Source organism: Scophthalmus maximus, chromosome 16, assembly GCF_022379125.1.
Source record: "Scophthalmus maximus strain ysfricsl-2021 chromosome 16, ASM2237912v1, whole genome shotgun sequence".
In the NCBI taxonomy this organism is placed as follows: Eukaryota; Metazoa; Chordata; class Actinopteri; order Pleuronectiformes; family Scophthalmidae; genus Scophthalmus; species Scophthalmus maximus.
The window spans coordinates 15,402,692-15,415,962 of NC_061530.1; the positions used below are offsets into that span (position 1 = coordinate 15,402,692).

The 13,271-nt window shown below is 45.2% G+C and overlaps 1 protein-coding gene and 2 long non-coding RNA genes across 5 annotated transcripts; 1 reads left to right on the plus strand and 2 right to left on the minus strand.

Moving 5' to 3' along the window:
* Positions 1 to 570: 570 nt before the first annotated feature.
* LOC118287899 lies at positions 571 to 6,724 on the minus strand. 3 transcript variants are annotated; one of them, XR_004785751.2, is made up of 5 exons: positions 6,562 to 6,724; positions 6,314 to 6,420; positions 5,411 to 5,482; positions 5,023 to 5,148; positions 571 to 1,122 (listed from the first exon to the last, which is right to left on the minus strand). It is a non-coding gene; the product is annotated as an uncharacterized LOC118287899 (long non-coding RNA). The 3 variants fall into 3 exon arrangements; XR_004785750.2 differs by lacking the exon at positions 571 to 1,122 and adding an exon at positions 3,719 to 3,969; XR_004785749.2 differs by lacking the exons at positions 571 to 1,122; positions 5,023 to 5,148 and adding an exon at positions 3,719 to 3,969 and having other exon boundaries at positions 6,562 to 6,717.
* On the plus strand, positions 2,400 to 10,002 carry LOC118287898 (G-protein coupled receptor 26-like). Its single transcript, XM_035613537.2, has 3 exons — positions 2,400 to 3,854; positions 4,706 to 4,819; positions 6,588 to 10,002. Exons 1-3 carry the CDS (start codon positions 3,187 to 3,189, stop codon positions 6,814 to 6,816), a joined length of 1,011 nt encoding a protein of 336 aa, XP_035469430.1. The 5' UTR covers positions 2,400 to 3,186; the 3' UTR covers positions 6,817 to 10,002.
* Positions 6,775 to 10,591, minus strand: LOC118287901. Its single transcript, XR_004785752.2, has 2 exons — positions 10,433 to 10,591; positions 6,775 to 6,925 (listed from the first exon to the last, which is right to left on the minus strand). It is a non-coding gene; the product is annotated as an uncharacterized LOC118287901 (long non-coding RNA).
* Between the last annotated feature and the right edge of the window lie 2,680 nt (positions 10,592 to 13,271).

The following is a 13,271-nucleotide window of genomic DNA, read 5'->3' on the forward strand; positions in this document are numbered from 1 at the left end:
CAAAACCGCACTGTCACAGCAAAAAAGAATAAAGGAGTGCTGCAGGCTCTCTGTCATCCTGCCGCCTCTCGCAGTCAAGTACTGCACTTGTTAAATCTTCTGACAGGAGGTATTATCCTCAACGTGCCGATCTGCAGACTTGAGATCTTGTCTTAAACGCAGCGCACCCAACCCCAACGCCCCATCATACAAATTTGAGGTGATATAAGACCCACCGTGACACAGTTAAGAGGCTAATCAGCAATGACAATGTTAAGAGTGTTCCACTTGGATTAGATGTAGCCAAAGGCTGCACATCCTGTCAGGGCAGAGTGTAAGGGAAATGCTTTTTTAAATTTTTATATACCAATCGAAGAGCAAACTTCAGGAGAAGCCTTTATTAAACGATGAGCTGGTGCAGGTAGAAACAAGTCGAAGATGTGGAAACGATTAGTTGATAGGTCAGAGTTTTTGGTAGTAAATTTGATAATAAACAGTCCCTTATTAGGGAAAATGTTCCATCTTCTCAAATGTACACTTATCAATTTGAATATCCGTTGGTTGAGCAAAACAAGCAATTTTGATGATATATTTTTAGATTATGGGTCATTATTTCATCTTTATTAGGATATTTCATAGACCAAACAATATATCAAACCTTAAATTGACAAAAGAATCAATAATAATGTAGCCCCAAAGTCAACCACTAAAATCTCGCTACCACACTTGCACGCACAATATGAGCAAACTTATTATTATTATTAGCAGGACCCACATGCTGTGGTTTCAAGCTTATATATCCCTCTGTAACTCATCCGTGTGTTGTGATGGATGTATGATGACATCAGTAAGGTGGGTCGACTTTTACCTGGATCGACTTTGCTAATGTTTACTTCATAAGCAGTTTGCTACTGTGCTTACTTTTTGCGCCTTTAAAATGGGTCTTTATCCGGCACGATTAATCACACAGGACGAACTCCACCAACGTCGGACGATGGCGCCGCTGTGCTCTGCTGATTCAAGGTGATACTACCTGAGGCCAGGAGGCGTCGAGGCCCACGTGTCTCCATTTAGGCTTCATTGCCGTGGATCTGCATCGACGTAACGCTCTCGGGTGGAATTGAAGAGGACATATCAGAGTTCCTGAAAAACAGCATGTATATTTATCAAACGCCAATACACATCTGTCGAACGTGGCATGGTGACTAATGGGGACATTAGTGTGGATTGGTATTGTCTGAAACATCTTCAGCACAAAACATCTTAATCTTAAAAAAAAATCCAGCCAGAGCAACAAAATCCATCACAAATGCACATTATCCATATCCATCCATGTCACCCAATCCTGTCAGAGTTATCTTTTTCAGAAGGACTTTTTCTCTTTTTCAAGGGCACCATTGTCCGCCTAGCTGTCGTTTGATTATGAAAAGAATAATTAAAGCAGTGCCTGTGAAAAGCTGCATTTGTGCCTGAGATCAACTGGTGGCTCCGTGCTGATAAGGCCTCTGAGCTGACACGAGAGAGCCGCAGAGGCACTTGCATGACAGCGCCCGATTGTGCCTCTCTCAAAGGGCTGACTGGCCCATGACATGTGAGAGTGCACAGTGCTGGATGTGCGTCCATCACAGCCAAAGCCTCACTCGGGCCAGAGATGGGGGGCTGCATTTCGGGCTCAATAACAACCAGCAGCTGGCAGGCGTCTCTGTCCTTAACCCTGCAGCTGCCTCCTCTTTGCATCAAGAGCACTCTTCGTCCCATGTTCTCCTCAGACACCATTTACAGGATGGCATTTTTTAATGAGCCTAACATCCGAGGCAAGGCTCACTTTCTTCGCCACCCCCGTTTTTTTCCCTCTCACCCTTTGTCACCCTGTGCAAAGTGAAGGGAACACGGTGCACACTGGCCCCGCACTGCAGCACATCTCCACACTCAGATAACATGCGTGCATGTGTGTTGCGGTACCATTAACTTCTTCCCGCCCACACATTCTCACTCCAACTCAACCCCCTCCTCTTCCTCCTCCTCCTCCCCTTGTTGCAGCCACCACCACCACCACCTCACCCTGCTCCAGCACTTTCAGCGGCTCACGTGCCGCAGCACACTCCGATGAGTCCCACGCTCCAGAGGAGAAATCCTCCACACTCAAGTCCAGAGGGGCAGCAGAGTTGCGGGGGCGTCGCTTGGCTGCCAGGGGACCGGAAGACGTTGCTCCCTATCAGACTCCATAGGAGCAGACTCGATTAGAAAAGATATTTGAGTAAAGCATGCAGAGGAGGACATGCTACTGGAACGCAATGATGGTTCAGAGCAGTGACAGTAGACTTTGACCACCTTAACAGGAATTGATGTTTTATTTTATCGAAAGGTTTGTGATTAATATTTTTAATGCTCCCTTTTTGCAGTGTGAAGCAGTTTTCTTCACCAAAATGTGTTGTCATGCCACCGCTGCCTTCTTGGCCAGGTCTCCCTTGTGAGGAAGCAAAAAGTGCAGCCCATATGAGATATGCATGTGAAATTCAGAATGCATAATTCATAAAAAAGTGTAAAAAAAAGTCCAGGAAATGAGGGACTCCCCCCCCCCCCCAAAACACACACACACACACACACACACACACACATTTCACTGATGTGTCATATGCTGAGAAAACGGTTTTTCACACTTGTTTTCAAACACAGACAAGTTTTGAATTATATGCAAAAAAAAAAAAAGAAGGAAGGAATCTCTCAGCAACGTTGTCAATCGGTAACTACAATCTGTGACTAAAACGTCTTTGTCTTGTCTTGTGTCATCTCGGAGGGAGACGGGGGTCGGGGTGAGAGCTGCTGTGCAGCCCACACACTGGGCAGTGGTGTGCGGAGGGGTGATGCCTCCAGAGCGCATCACGGGACGACAAAACCCCCTCTCTGCAAGACGCAGCGCCAGAAGAGAGCAGCCTTGGCACGGCGGCTTGTTTCAGAGGGCGAAAAGTGGGAGATCGACCCGAGTCCTTCCTCTCGACATGCCGGAATCCTGCTGAACATCCTTGCGTGGCTCTCGCGGAGGACACAATGTGGTGGAGGCGAGGAGGAGGAATCTCCACCGGTGGAGGCATGTGGGGATGCGCGGACACGGTCGTGGGTGATTAAAGCCGTTTTGCAGCCGCGGCGACGCAAGGATGGATACGTGCGCAAAAGAGTGCGGATAAAGTGAGTTGCGGGGCGCACAGGATGGACACTGCGGAGGTGATCCTCTCTGTGCTGGTGGTTGTGATCATCATAGTGTCGTTGCTGTCCAACGTGCTGGTGCTGGTCTGCTTTCTGTACAGCCCGGAGATCCGCAAGCAGGTGCCCGGTCTGTTCAACCTCAACCTCACCTTCTGCAACCTGTTGCTGACCGTGTCCAACATGCCGCTCACGCTGGCGGGACTCGTCGGCCGCGCGCAGCCGGGGGGGGACGCCCTCTGCCAGGCGGCGGGCTTCCTGGAGACCTTCCTGTCCACCAACTCGATGCTGAGCATGGCCGCGCTGAGCATCGACCGGTGGATCGCGGTGGTGTTCCCGCTGAGGTACCACTCCAGGATGCGCCACAAGGACGCGGCGTTCGTGCTCGGCTACACGTGGGCGCACTCCGCGTCCTTCTCCACGGCGGCCGCCTGCCTCTCCTGGGTGGGATACCACCGGCTGTACGCGTCCTGCACGCTGTCCAGCCCCCGGGCGGGCGGTCGGACCCAGTTCGTTATCTTCACCGTCTTCTTCCACTCCCTCACCTTCCTGCTGTCCTTCGTGGTGCTGTGCGTCACATACCTCAAAGTGCTCAAAGTGGCGAGGTTTCACTGCAAGAGGATCGACGTGATTACAATGCAAACGCTGGTGCTGCTGGTGGACATACACCCCAGGTGAGCTCCTTTTGACCTGTCACCGCTGCTCGCGTGTTGCGCCTGCACGAAGCACCTCTCTTCCTTCTGCTCCGGTCTGCCATGCAGCAGATGCACTTCAGCTGATGGTGGATGTCTGTTGAAGAAAAGCTTGCATGCACAATAAGGCAAATTCAGGATTGTGCAGGAAGAAAAGAACAAACTGTACAAACCAACTCTGATCATTAAAGGGGGGGGACTCTGTGTGTTTTGGTGCCATCGTTTCTCTTCATGCACTGAAAGAGTTCTGTATCTGCAGTCAGGACAGGCAGTGCAGTTCATGATGCTTTGCACAGACATTTGAATTGTGCCCTCAGTATTTTTTTTTTTTTGGGGGGACGACAATCTGATTAAATTGAAATGTAGTACAGGGTGATTGCTTAATTCTGCGTCCGTGTGTGTGCATGTGTGTTCATGTGTGTGTGTCTATTAGGTGCATGCTGGTGGCCTAACACCTGGCATGTCTGAACTCATCACTCTGAATGACCTCATTTAATGAACTTTCACTGAACACAGCTGCTTCCTCATCATGACATCACAGCCACGGTGCATTCAGGTTCACATCTAAGATCACACACACACACACACACACACACACACACACACACAGACGCACGCACACGGGGACAGTGTTGAACTTGTAATTTCCGTGAAATAGAGATCCTGGTTTTGTGCTACGCAAAGTGTCTTCGGGATTGTTCATTTATTTTAACCTCAGCTCCATCTCTAACACACACACACGCACACGCACGCACACACACGCACTCCTTTTGGGAGATTTCTGGAGACTCTTTGTGGAGTGTCACATTGGTTCTCACTCTCTGTCTCCCCAGCGTTCGCCAGCGTTGCCTGGAGGAGCAGAGGAGGCGACGACAGAGAGCGTCGAGGAAGATCAGCACCTTCATTGGCACCTTCATGCTCTGCTTCGCTCCCTATGTGATCACACGGTGAGCATTGGTACACACTGCGAAGTGTATATATATATGTATAAATATATATATACGCAGCCCTTTTCTTTTCACTGGTATCCCTCAAACCTCCCTCCTCTCTCGCCAACTGCCCCCCACACACACACACACACTTCCTCCCCTCTGCCTTGTCTCTGCTTCCTCTCCACGCCAGCCAGATTGGGAAGATGAGATTGGCTGACCTTGTGACAAGTAATATGTCTCTGCTCTGCTGTTGCTGCTGCTGCTGCATTAGCACTTTCCCCCCTCGAGTTCGCTGGGTGCATCTCAGTTAGTCAGGTACAATCCACGACCAAGTGCATCAATCACTGGACAGAGAGGATGGGAAATGTGTGTGTGTGTGTGCAAGTGGTGACATGACAGTTTTATTTAGTTAAAAACTACACAAAGGAGACGGCGATATCAAAACACACTCAAGAAGAGCTTATTCATTTCCTCCCATTTAAGACAGCATTGGAAAATCCAAGTCACACGAGGGATGAATAATAAAAAAAAGAAAAAAAGAAGAAACACATTCTTCTACCTTCTCACTTTTCTGACCTTGTGTTGTGTGTTTTGTGACTCACTCACCGAAGACGTAGTTGGTGTGAACAGTGGTTTGGTTGGAGGCAGAGATCTGCGAGATGTAGTGCGTCTCAAACCCTGGACACACGGACACACACACACAAAAAAAAGGTCAACAAAATGATCTGCATCAGTGTTATTTCATCAGTACGGCGTCAGGATTGAATGACCACAGCAGCACTGCACATGCTCTCCTAATGCAAATGGCACTTTACTAATTACAATCTGAATATATTATTTAAAAAAAGGAAATATATATATATATATATGTATATATATATACATATATATACATATATATCTCCTGCACTGCCGCTGTAGCGCTCGTTTGTTGTCAGGGTCATCATGGGCATAGCAAAGATCCCGCTGTGCTGTGTGGCAGCTGACTTGACCTCCTGTTCCCTGTTTGTGCCGTGGAGTGTGTGGGCAAAAGCCAGTGATGGCTACTGGCCCATGCTAAGGCCAGTGCTCCTGTGCTGACAGAGCTCGATTGATGACAGAGTAATCATACAGAGTGCAAGTAGGAGAGTAGAGGATCAGCACCTTTAATGAGGACACACACACGGTAAAATATTTTGAACACGTGACAAAAATGAGTGTGAAAGCAGAAACTTTATGGCTTTATGAGTCCGACAGAGATCGGCGGCTCTGAGATGCAGACGGCAGGCGAGACCGTGAAGCTCATTGAGGGACTCTTTGAATAAAATATACAGTACTCTAAGTAGACAAGACTTGTGTTTTTTTCTCCAGCACAGTTCTGGAGGAAGTGTCCTTTTAGGTTTTTCCGCCTAGGCCGTCTGTCTAATACTGTGTTAAAGCACAACCAGAGTTAATTGGGTTGTTTCCAGACACTCGTTACCGCGAGGACGGGCCTGGGTTTTTTTTTCTACTGGTGACTCCAACTCTAACCTTTTCTGACATGAATCGTGCTGCTGCTGCGAGTGAGAGATGCAGTGGGAAGACGCCTCACGGCATGAATCCACACACACACACGCGAGAAGTAGTTTCACTTGAGCCTATGTGCAGAATACACACACACACACACAAAAAAAAAGATGATGTTATGGATAACAATAAGTTGCAAATGAATTTCTGTTTCTGCATAATAAGCTTTGGGCATGCATGTCTTTTCCAGCATGTTGCTCTCCCCCTCTCACCATCCTCTCTTCATGCTTGCCTGCAGGATCGTGGAGTTATTTCCTGCGGTGCCTATCAATCCTCACTGGGGAATTGTCTCCAAGTGCTTAGCTTATAGCAAGGCAGCCTGCGACCCCTTCGTGTACTCGCTGCTTCGACATCAGTACAAGAAGACGTGCGCCGACATCGTCAACAGGCTGCTGAAGCGCAGCTCCCTGAACACGTCGGGGCGCGGGCACGAGAACCAGGGCAACAGCATACCGGCCGCGGAGTGACGGGACGCGGGGCCCGAGGCGGTCGACTTGGCAACTGTCAGGGAAACGTGAAGCTGATTTATCGTCAATGAAGAAGAGGACGGACGCCGCTTGTCCCTGTCCACGTCCGCTTGAATTCGGAGTGACGTGCCAAAAAAAAAAAGAAGAAAAAAAAAGAATCACTACAGACAAGGGCAAATCCCTGCACAGGAGTACCACTGCGCTTGCACACCGAGTTCCCCCGGGACAGGAGACCAGTGCAGTGAACTCGCTGTGGGGACATTAAACAATGGCAGACTTCACATCCACCTGGAGAGACAGACGTGCCCACACAAGGAGAACCGTCGCGTTATTTTATCCGGGCCTTCATCCTGACACACGATATTTCAGCGGTATATGTGTTTGTTCCGACATTACTGCAGCACATGTCCATATTATCTCTAAGAAAATGAAAGGAAAAGAAAAAGATGGTAAAAGGCTGCGTGTCTGTTTTAGTCTGTGCAAAGTAATATGTAGCACTGACAACTAGCCTAACCAAAATGATTTGTACGTTGTATGATTACTTCAATAATTGTACAAAAGATGGAAACTATACGTTACAGCTGCACAGTCTGGCTCAGGGGTTTTTTTTTTTGGAGGGGGGGTGTTATTTATTACATTTTTTTAAGTACCTTGCTTTGTAGTGTAAGAGCTAATGGAAGGAGAGAAAAAACAAGACTCACTGTATGTGTTCTATGTGTGAAAACAGTTTGTTTGTGGAGGACTTACTGACCTGGCAAAGCAGAGTTTTAATGGGAAAAACAAAGCGGGCCTTCAGAACCGACTGACTGCCTGTGCTGTCATGACTGATGTGTGCCCCTCAGGTTGTTTGGTCAAGTGGAGCGTGACCAACTGTACTTGTTATTCACAGAGAGAAGTAATCCACAGAGACGGCTTCGTGCTCCCTCACGTATCGCGGGGCAGGAAGGACGGGATCGGGACATGTACACAAACCCCTTTACTTTTCCTGCAGCAGGGTGTTAACACACTCTTGCACCCTTTGGTGTTGAATAGCAGTTATTACAACAAAGCGACTCTGGAAGCTGAAAATCATGTTTTGTCACTTTTACAGCGAAAAGACATTATTTCTGCTTTCTGTTAAAAAACATAACACAAAGTGTGTAATTGTGATATTTGTGACAGTACCTCGAAGGCAGCGCCTAACATTTCTTTGGGCAACCCTGTCACACTAGTTTTAAACAACAATATTTCAGTTTCTGTTGTAAGGACGAGGTTTTCGACGACTAGATTTGCTCCTATCAAGGTTGATTTCTTAGTTTTTGGCCGCCAAGCAGAAAACATGTGTAAGCTATTGTGATCGCCTATTCTTGAAAAGTCTCCGGGCTGACAAGGTAGCGCACCAGTTGAAGGTCAGCTCAGCTCTACTCCCTCATCATGGCTACATTTCAGCATTGTGGTTACTATTGTAGGGACTAGGTGTGGCGATCTTATCTGATCAAATAGTTTCTACCTCAAGATGTGCGATTTTTCATAAAACCAGTAGGACATTAAAACAGTAAAAGCAATAGGTTTGAAAATCATCCTGTGACACTCAATCACATTAAAATACAGGCGTTGAAATGATGGTCATGATAAATGATATGGTAAATCATAACAAAAAAGTACGTGCTGGGTTAGTTTTTAGTGCTGCAAAAGCATTTATTTTCATTATCAATTTAATTTAATTAAACAATTAATTACAATAGATTTTCTCGATTAATTGATTGTTGGTTTGGTACATTACGTGTCAGAATTCACCACAAGATATTCTGTTTATTATGAAATATTTAACAAAAACTATGGTAAAATGACATCAATCAGACAAGAATCAGGCACCACGGATCTTTTTGAATTAATTTTTGTTTTATATATATATACACTTTAGCAGCTATGGGTCAATCAAACTAATTCAATGAACTAGATTGGCAATTCATTAAGACAGGTCCCCCACTACATGTTGTACCTATTGTATTATGTCCTTTTTTTCTGTATCAGAAGACAGGCAGCTCTGTATCAGAGGGCTTTTGACTGGGCTCCACTTAGAGTTGACAAAGGTGCTTCAACGCCTTAGTTCAAACAGAGAATATAGAATTAATATGTATTGTAATATGTATTGTGAACGTTTGTTAAGCGGACATTGTTTTTTTTCATGGATTTGGACACAGTACATTTAGACTGTACATGCAGGCGGCCATTAGTGAGACACTGTGTGCATTTACGTTTGGAACACAGTGGCGAATTTGCCAGTGGTGAACGAAACGTGATTATCTGCAGTTTCTTCTCTGAAAACATATTTACACGTAAGTTCTTGTATTCTGTGTGCACGAGTTTCAGGATTTGTGATAATACTTGGGAGAAGTGGTTGTTTTCGGGTTTTCGGGTTGTTTTCGGGTATTCCTGTACGGCACTCCAAGACATCTGATGCCTTAAATTCTGTAATGTATGGTGTTTTAGAGTTTTTCCATTCACAAAGGCATTTGGATATCTTGAACAATATCGACAGAACAAACCATTGCCTTATTCATTTCTGTTCATTAATATTACCCCAAAATCTGTCGACGTGTTTCTGTATCCCAATCCAGCTGGTAATTTCTCACCGATGTTTTGCACTGATGTGGAGAGTGGTTATTCCCCCCCCTCATAAACGATGAATATGGTTATTGGTGGAAAAACAAGCTAATCTCAAAATGAAATGTGTTGCAAGGTTTAGATAAATGACAAAGTGAAAAGTATTTTTTGTGTCTTTTGATATACGTGTGTGTAATTCATGGCGACACTGTATTCGTTTCGGGTGTTACAGAATGTGCTGCTTCAAATCCAAACGGAGTTTTAACTGTTGTTAATAGTGAAGTGAGTGTAAAATACCTCATTTTCTTATGGTGACTGACTTGACAGCCTGAAGTGTTTTGTCATGCACCTCCTAAGTTATTAAACCTTGGCTCAATGCTGCTCAATGCTGCTGCTGCTAAAGATGGCTAAGATGACAGGCACGATGATCATGACGATGACGACAGTGACAACTGTTGTTTTAATTTCCGATGATATGATGAGAATATCTGGTGTCGATGGTGATATTAATTGTAAAAATGTATTTCTACAACTAATTTTAATTGTGAAAATTAGGAAGGTTTTGAACTAATGATGATAAAAATTAAACTGTAGACTTTACCAAAGTGGGTGTGGTTCTGTTTTAACCGTGTGTTTGTTGGTTTCAACAGGATTACAAAAGACAACAGAACGGATTTCTGAAAAAGTTGGTAGAAGGATTTGAACATGGCGGAGACAGAAACCATTCAATTTTGGCTTTGATCCGGACAAGTTTTTTTTTTTTGTTTGTTTTACATTTCCACTGATTTCCCAGGGAATAATTCATGGATCTTCCAAAACAAAAGGCATATTTAATCGGACTGATTATTTCTTACTAAATAAGCATCTACACTACATCTTCTATGAGGCTTTAAGCATTTGCTAGATGTCTTAAAAAATAAAATATTTGTTGCGAATGAATCAAGCAAAAAATTTTGTTGCTATAATTGATCAACCCTCTGAGCCCGAACCTGTCGAATGAGACAGAAAATGCGTCACGTTATAAACCAACGGTTTGTTTGGACGGGAAGCTGATACTTGCTCCGTTCCAGGCAGGGCTTCCGTGCGATGCGTGGCCCTTTCAGGAGATTTGTAGCGCGGCCTGGAACTTCCGTGTCTTCTCTGAGACTTTGTACAACACGTCCGTGGTGATAAATCCAACATTGAATGACTCAAGACGTAAAAGGCTCCTGTTGTTGTTGTCAGCGGACTTCAGCCGTCCATTTTAGATCCACTTGACCAATCAGAGGCTTTGTAACAGACTTGTACCAATCAGACGCTTTGTTGACGACTGGTCAAAAAAAACAGATTTTACACTGAAAACAGGACCTCTCACTCTGACCTGTTTACTCCTACTACCACCACTGACCCGCCTCTGTGTCACTGCAGACAGGAACTGCTTTGCTGAATGGCACGAGGGGCTTTTTGGGTCGAAAAATCAAAGGACTTGTTTGTAGAAAGATGTACATAACTTTTGATTTGCATTAGTAACAATGTTTTTGACTTGTTTTCCCTCATAGCCAAGGCTTCAAAGAACAGCTTTCAAGAGGGAAAAATCTTGATCATTGTTGTTTGGTTTGTCATGATAATGAATGTCTGTGAGATTCAATTTCCATTTAGTTTTTTCTTTTGTCTTCATGGTCATATAACTATTAAAACCTTCATGTGATATCACATATACAAACATATTCTGATAGCCTGGGTTTTCCTGAAAAAAAAAAAGATGTCTATAACTTGACAGTGCATTACAGGGCTGAGGTTTGACAAGGTAGCACCCAAATAACCAGATCAGCCATCAAGCACCTCTTTTTTTTCAAAAACAAATCATTGCGGGACAGGACGGAGAAAACACAAAAGGGTTTGACGACACTCAGATGAATTTCAGCAGTTGTATCCGCAGCCATTCGGATCGGTTTCACCTGCAGTCGGTTTGAGCCAGAGGGAAAGGGACTTTTCAACTCGCACCACGATGCAGGTGGCAATGAAACAACATCGGTGGTTTACTGAGACGGCCTCAGCTGTAAACGACTGAGACTCTCTACGCGCTGCTTCATGCCCCAGGAGCCGGTGATCGTCGTCAGGTGGGTGGCACTGACCATCACGCTCGACTTAATCAAGGTCGGCCTCCACCCGCTCGGTCGACTGGCCTCCCGGAGCAGGAACGTTTGCCATTTTTTTCCCTTTATGATCCCCTTCACTGGGAAACGAGAGAGGTGAGGTCATATTGGTCAAGAAGCCCATGATCGTTCTTGTTAAATGCAACAAAACAAGGGGTTAAAACAACAAGTATGTGGATAAATGTGAATAATAAAATATGTATACTCAATGTTTTTCTATAATAAGTTGCCAAATATCATGCAAATGCAACAAAAATACATGACATTGAACATACAGTGTATCTGTGAGGGACGAACTTGTTATAAATCACTGTAATTGTTTTTATCCGGCAAAATATTATCTACAAAACCACCCACTATCACACTTTACTAAACCCAGAGCTCCTGCATGTCCCAGCTGTGTGTGATGATTCACTGTAAAACCAAGCGAACACCATAATAATCCCCCATTGCACAGGAAAACAATGCAAATATGAAAGTGTGATAAATACAGGGGGTCAACCTCCGTCTGTAAACTGTGATAGAAAAGTCTGGCTAATCTAGAGGTTTGTTTAAAACCTCTCCAGTCATCTGACTGCTCATGTTTCCCGCTGCTTCAGACTTTGTTTTAGTTACTTTCTGGAGGACAATATACAGTGAGTAAAATGTTATTATTATCAATGGAAAGGACGGTCCAAAAGTACGATGCCCGCGGTGCATGAAAATGGAATTTCCTAGAGGTTGAAGTCGAAAGAAGTAAATCAAACCACGCTGAAATATTTGTTGCGAATAACTCCATAAGTTACAGAACTTTGGGACCACCCTCCCTCTCCTTGTCGGGCCCGTCGTCTTCTTTGATGTCCCCTGAGCCCACGGAGAGTCTAATCTGTGTCTGAGGCTCCGGAGCAGCAGAGGGGAGCGAGGTTAAGGACTGCTTTACCGACGCCGCATGGCGACTCGCTCCTGTGATTTCCAGGCCGGCCCTGGAACACTTCAAAGGCTGGAGCGACTTCTGAAGAAGCGTTGGCCTTTTTCAACTGCTGGCAAGGGCAGCCGGTGCCTCTGTCTTCCCACACATCTGCACAGTATCACAGCTGCAGGCCACAGCGGCTACACTGCACCCCCCTGCACATGTACAACCCCCCGCCCCACACCCACCTACACTCAATGGGATTGTTGGGCAGTCCATGTGGGATAGTTTGGAACTCAATTTGTCTTACAAGCTCTTATAATGAATGAATATCACATAGCTGGTGCCTGCCACTTTTAAAAGCACAACAAGTGTCTGGACAATCACATGTATGAGATTTAAGATACATTTGAGTTTATTTTCAGAGACTGAGAAGTGTCAATGTACAGGAAAATAATAAACGTCGCAGGTAATATTAAAATGGCTTCTGTGGCAAAAGTCCAAGAGACGGAGCGCACATGGTAATGCAGATCAATGCGAGTTTTTTGCTCTTTTACGTCTTATCACTGTCTCAGCATGGCCGCCCCGGCTCTCTTTTTGATTTGAATGCTCAATTCTCGAAGCCCTTCCCGGAACACAAGTCAACACTGGTGAAGCGTTTGGAGACGTCAGGCTCCTCGACAACATGCAGCCACATTTGTTTGAATGCAACACCAACAAGGAGGCAAACAAGTCCCCCCCCCTCTCAAATGCAATGCAAATGCAACTCAACAACCAAAAAATAAAGGCTTACTTTAAAATGTTTAGGTTTAAAATTATGCAAAATCGACAGTACACATGCAAAT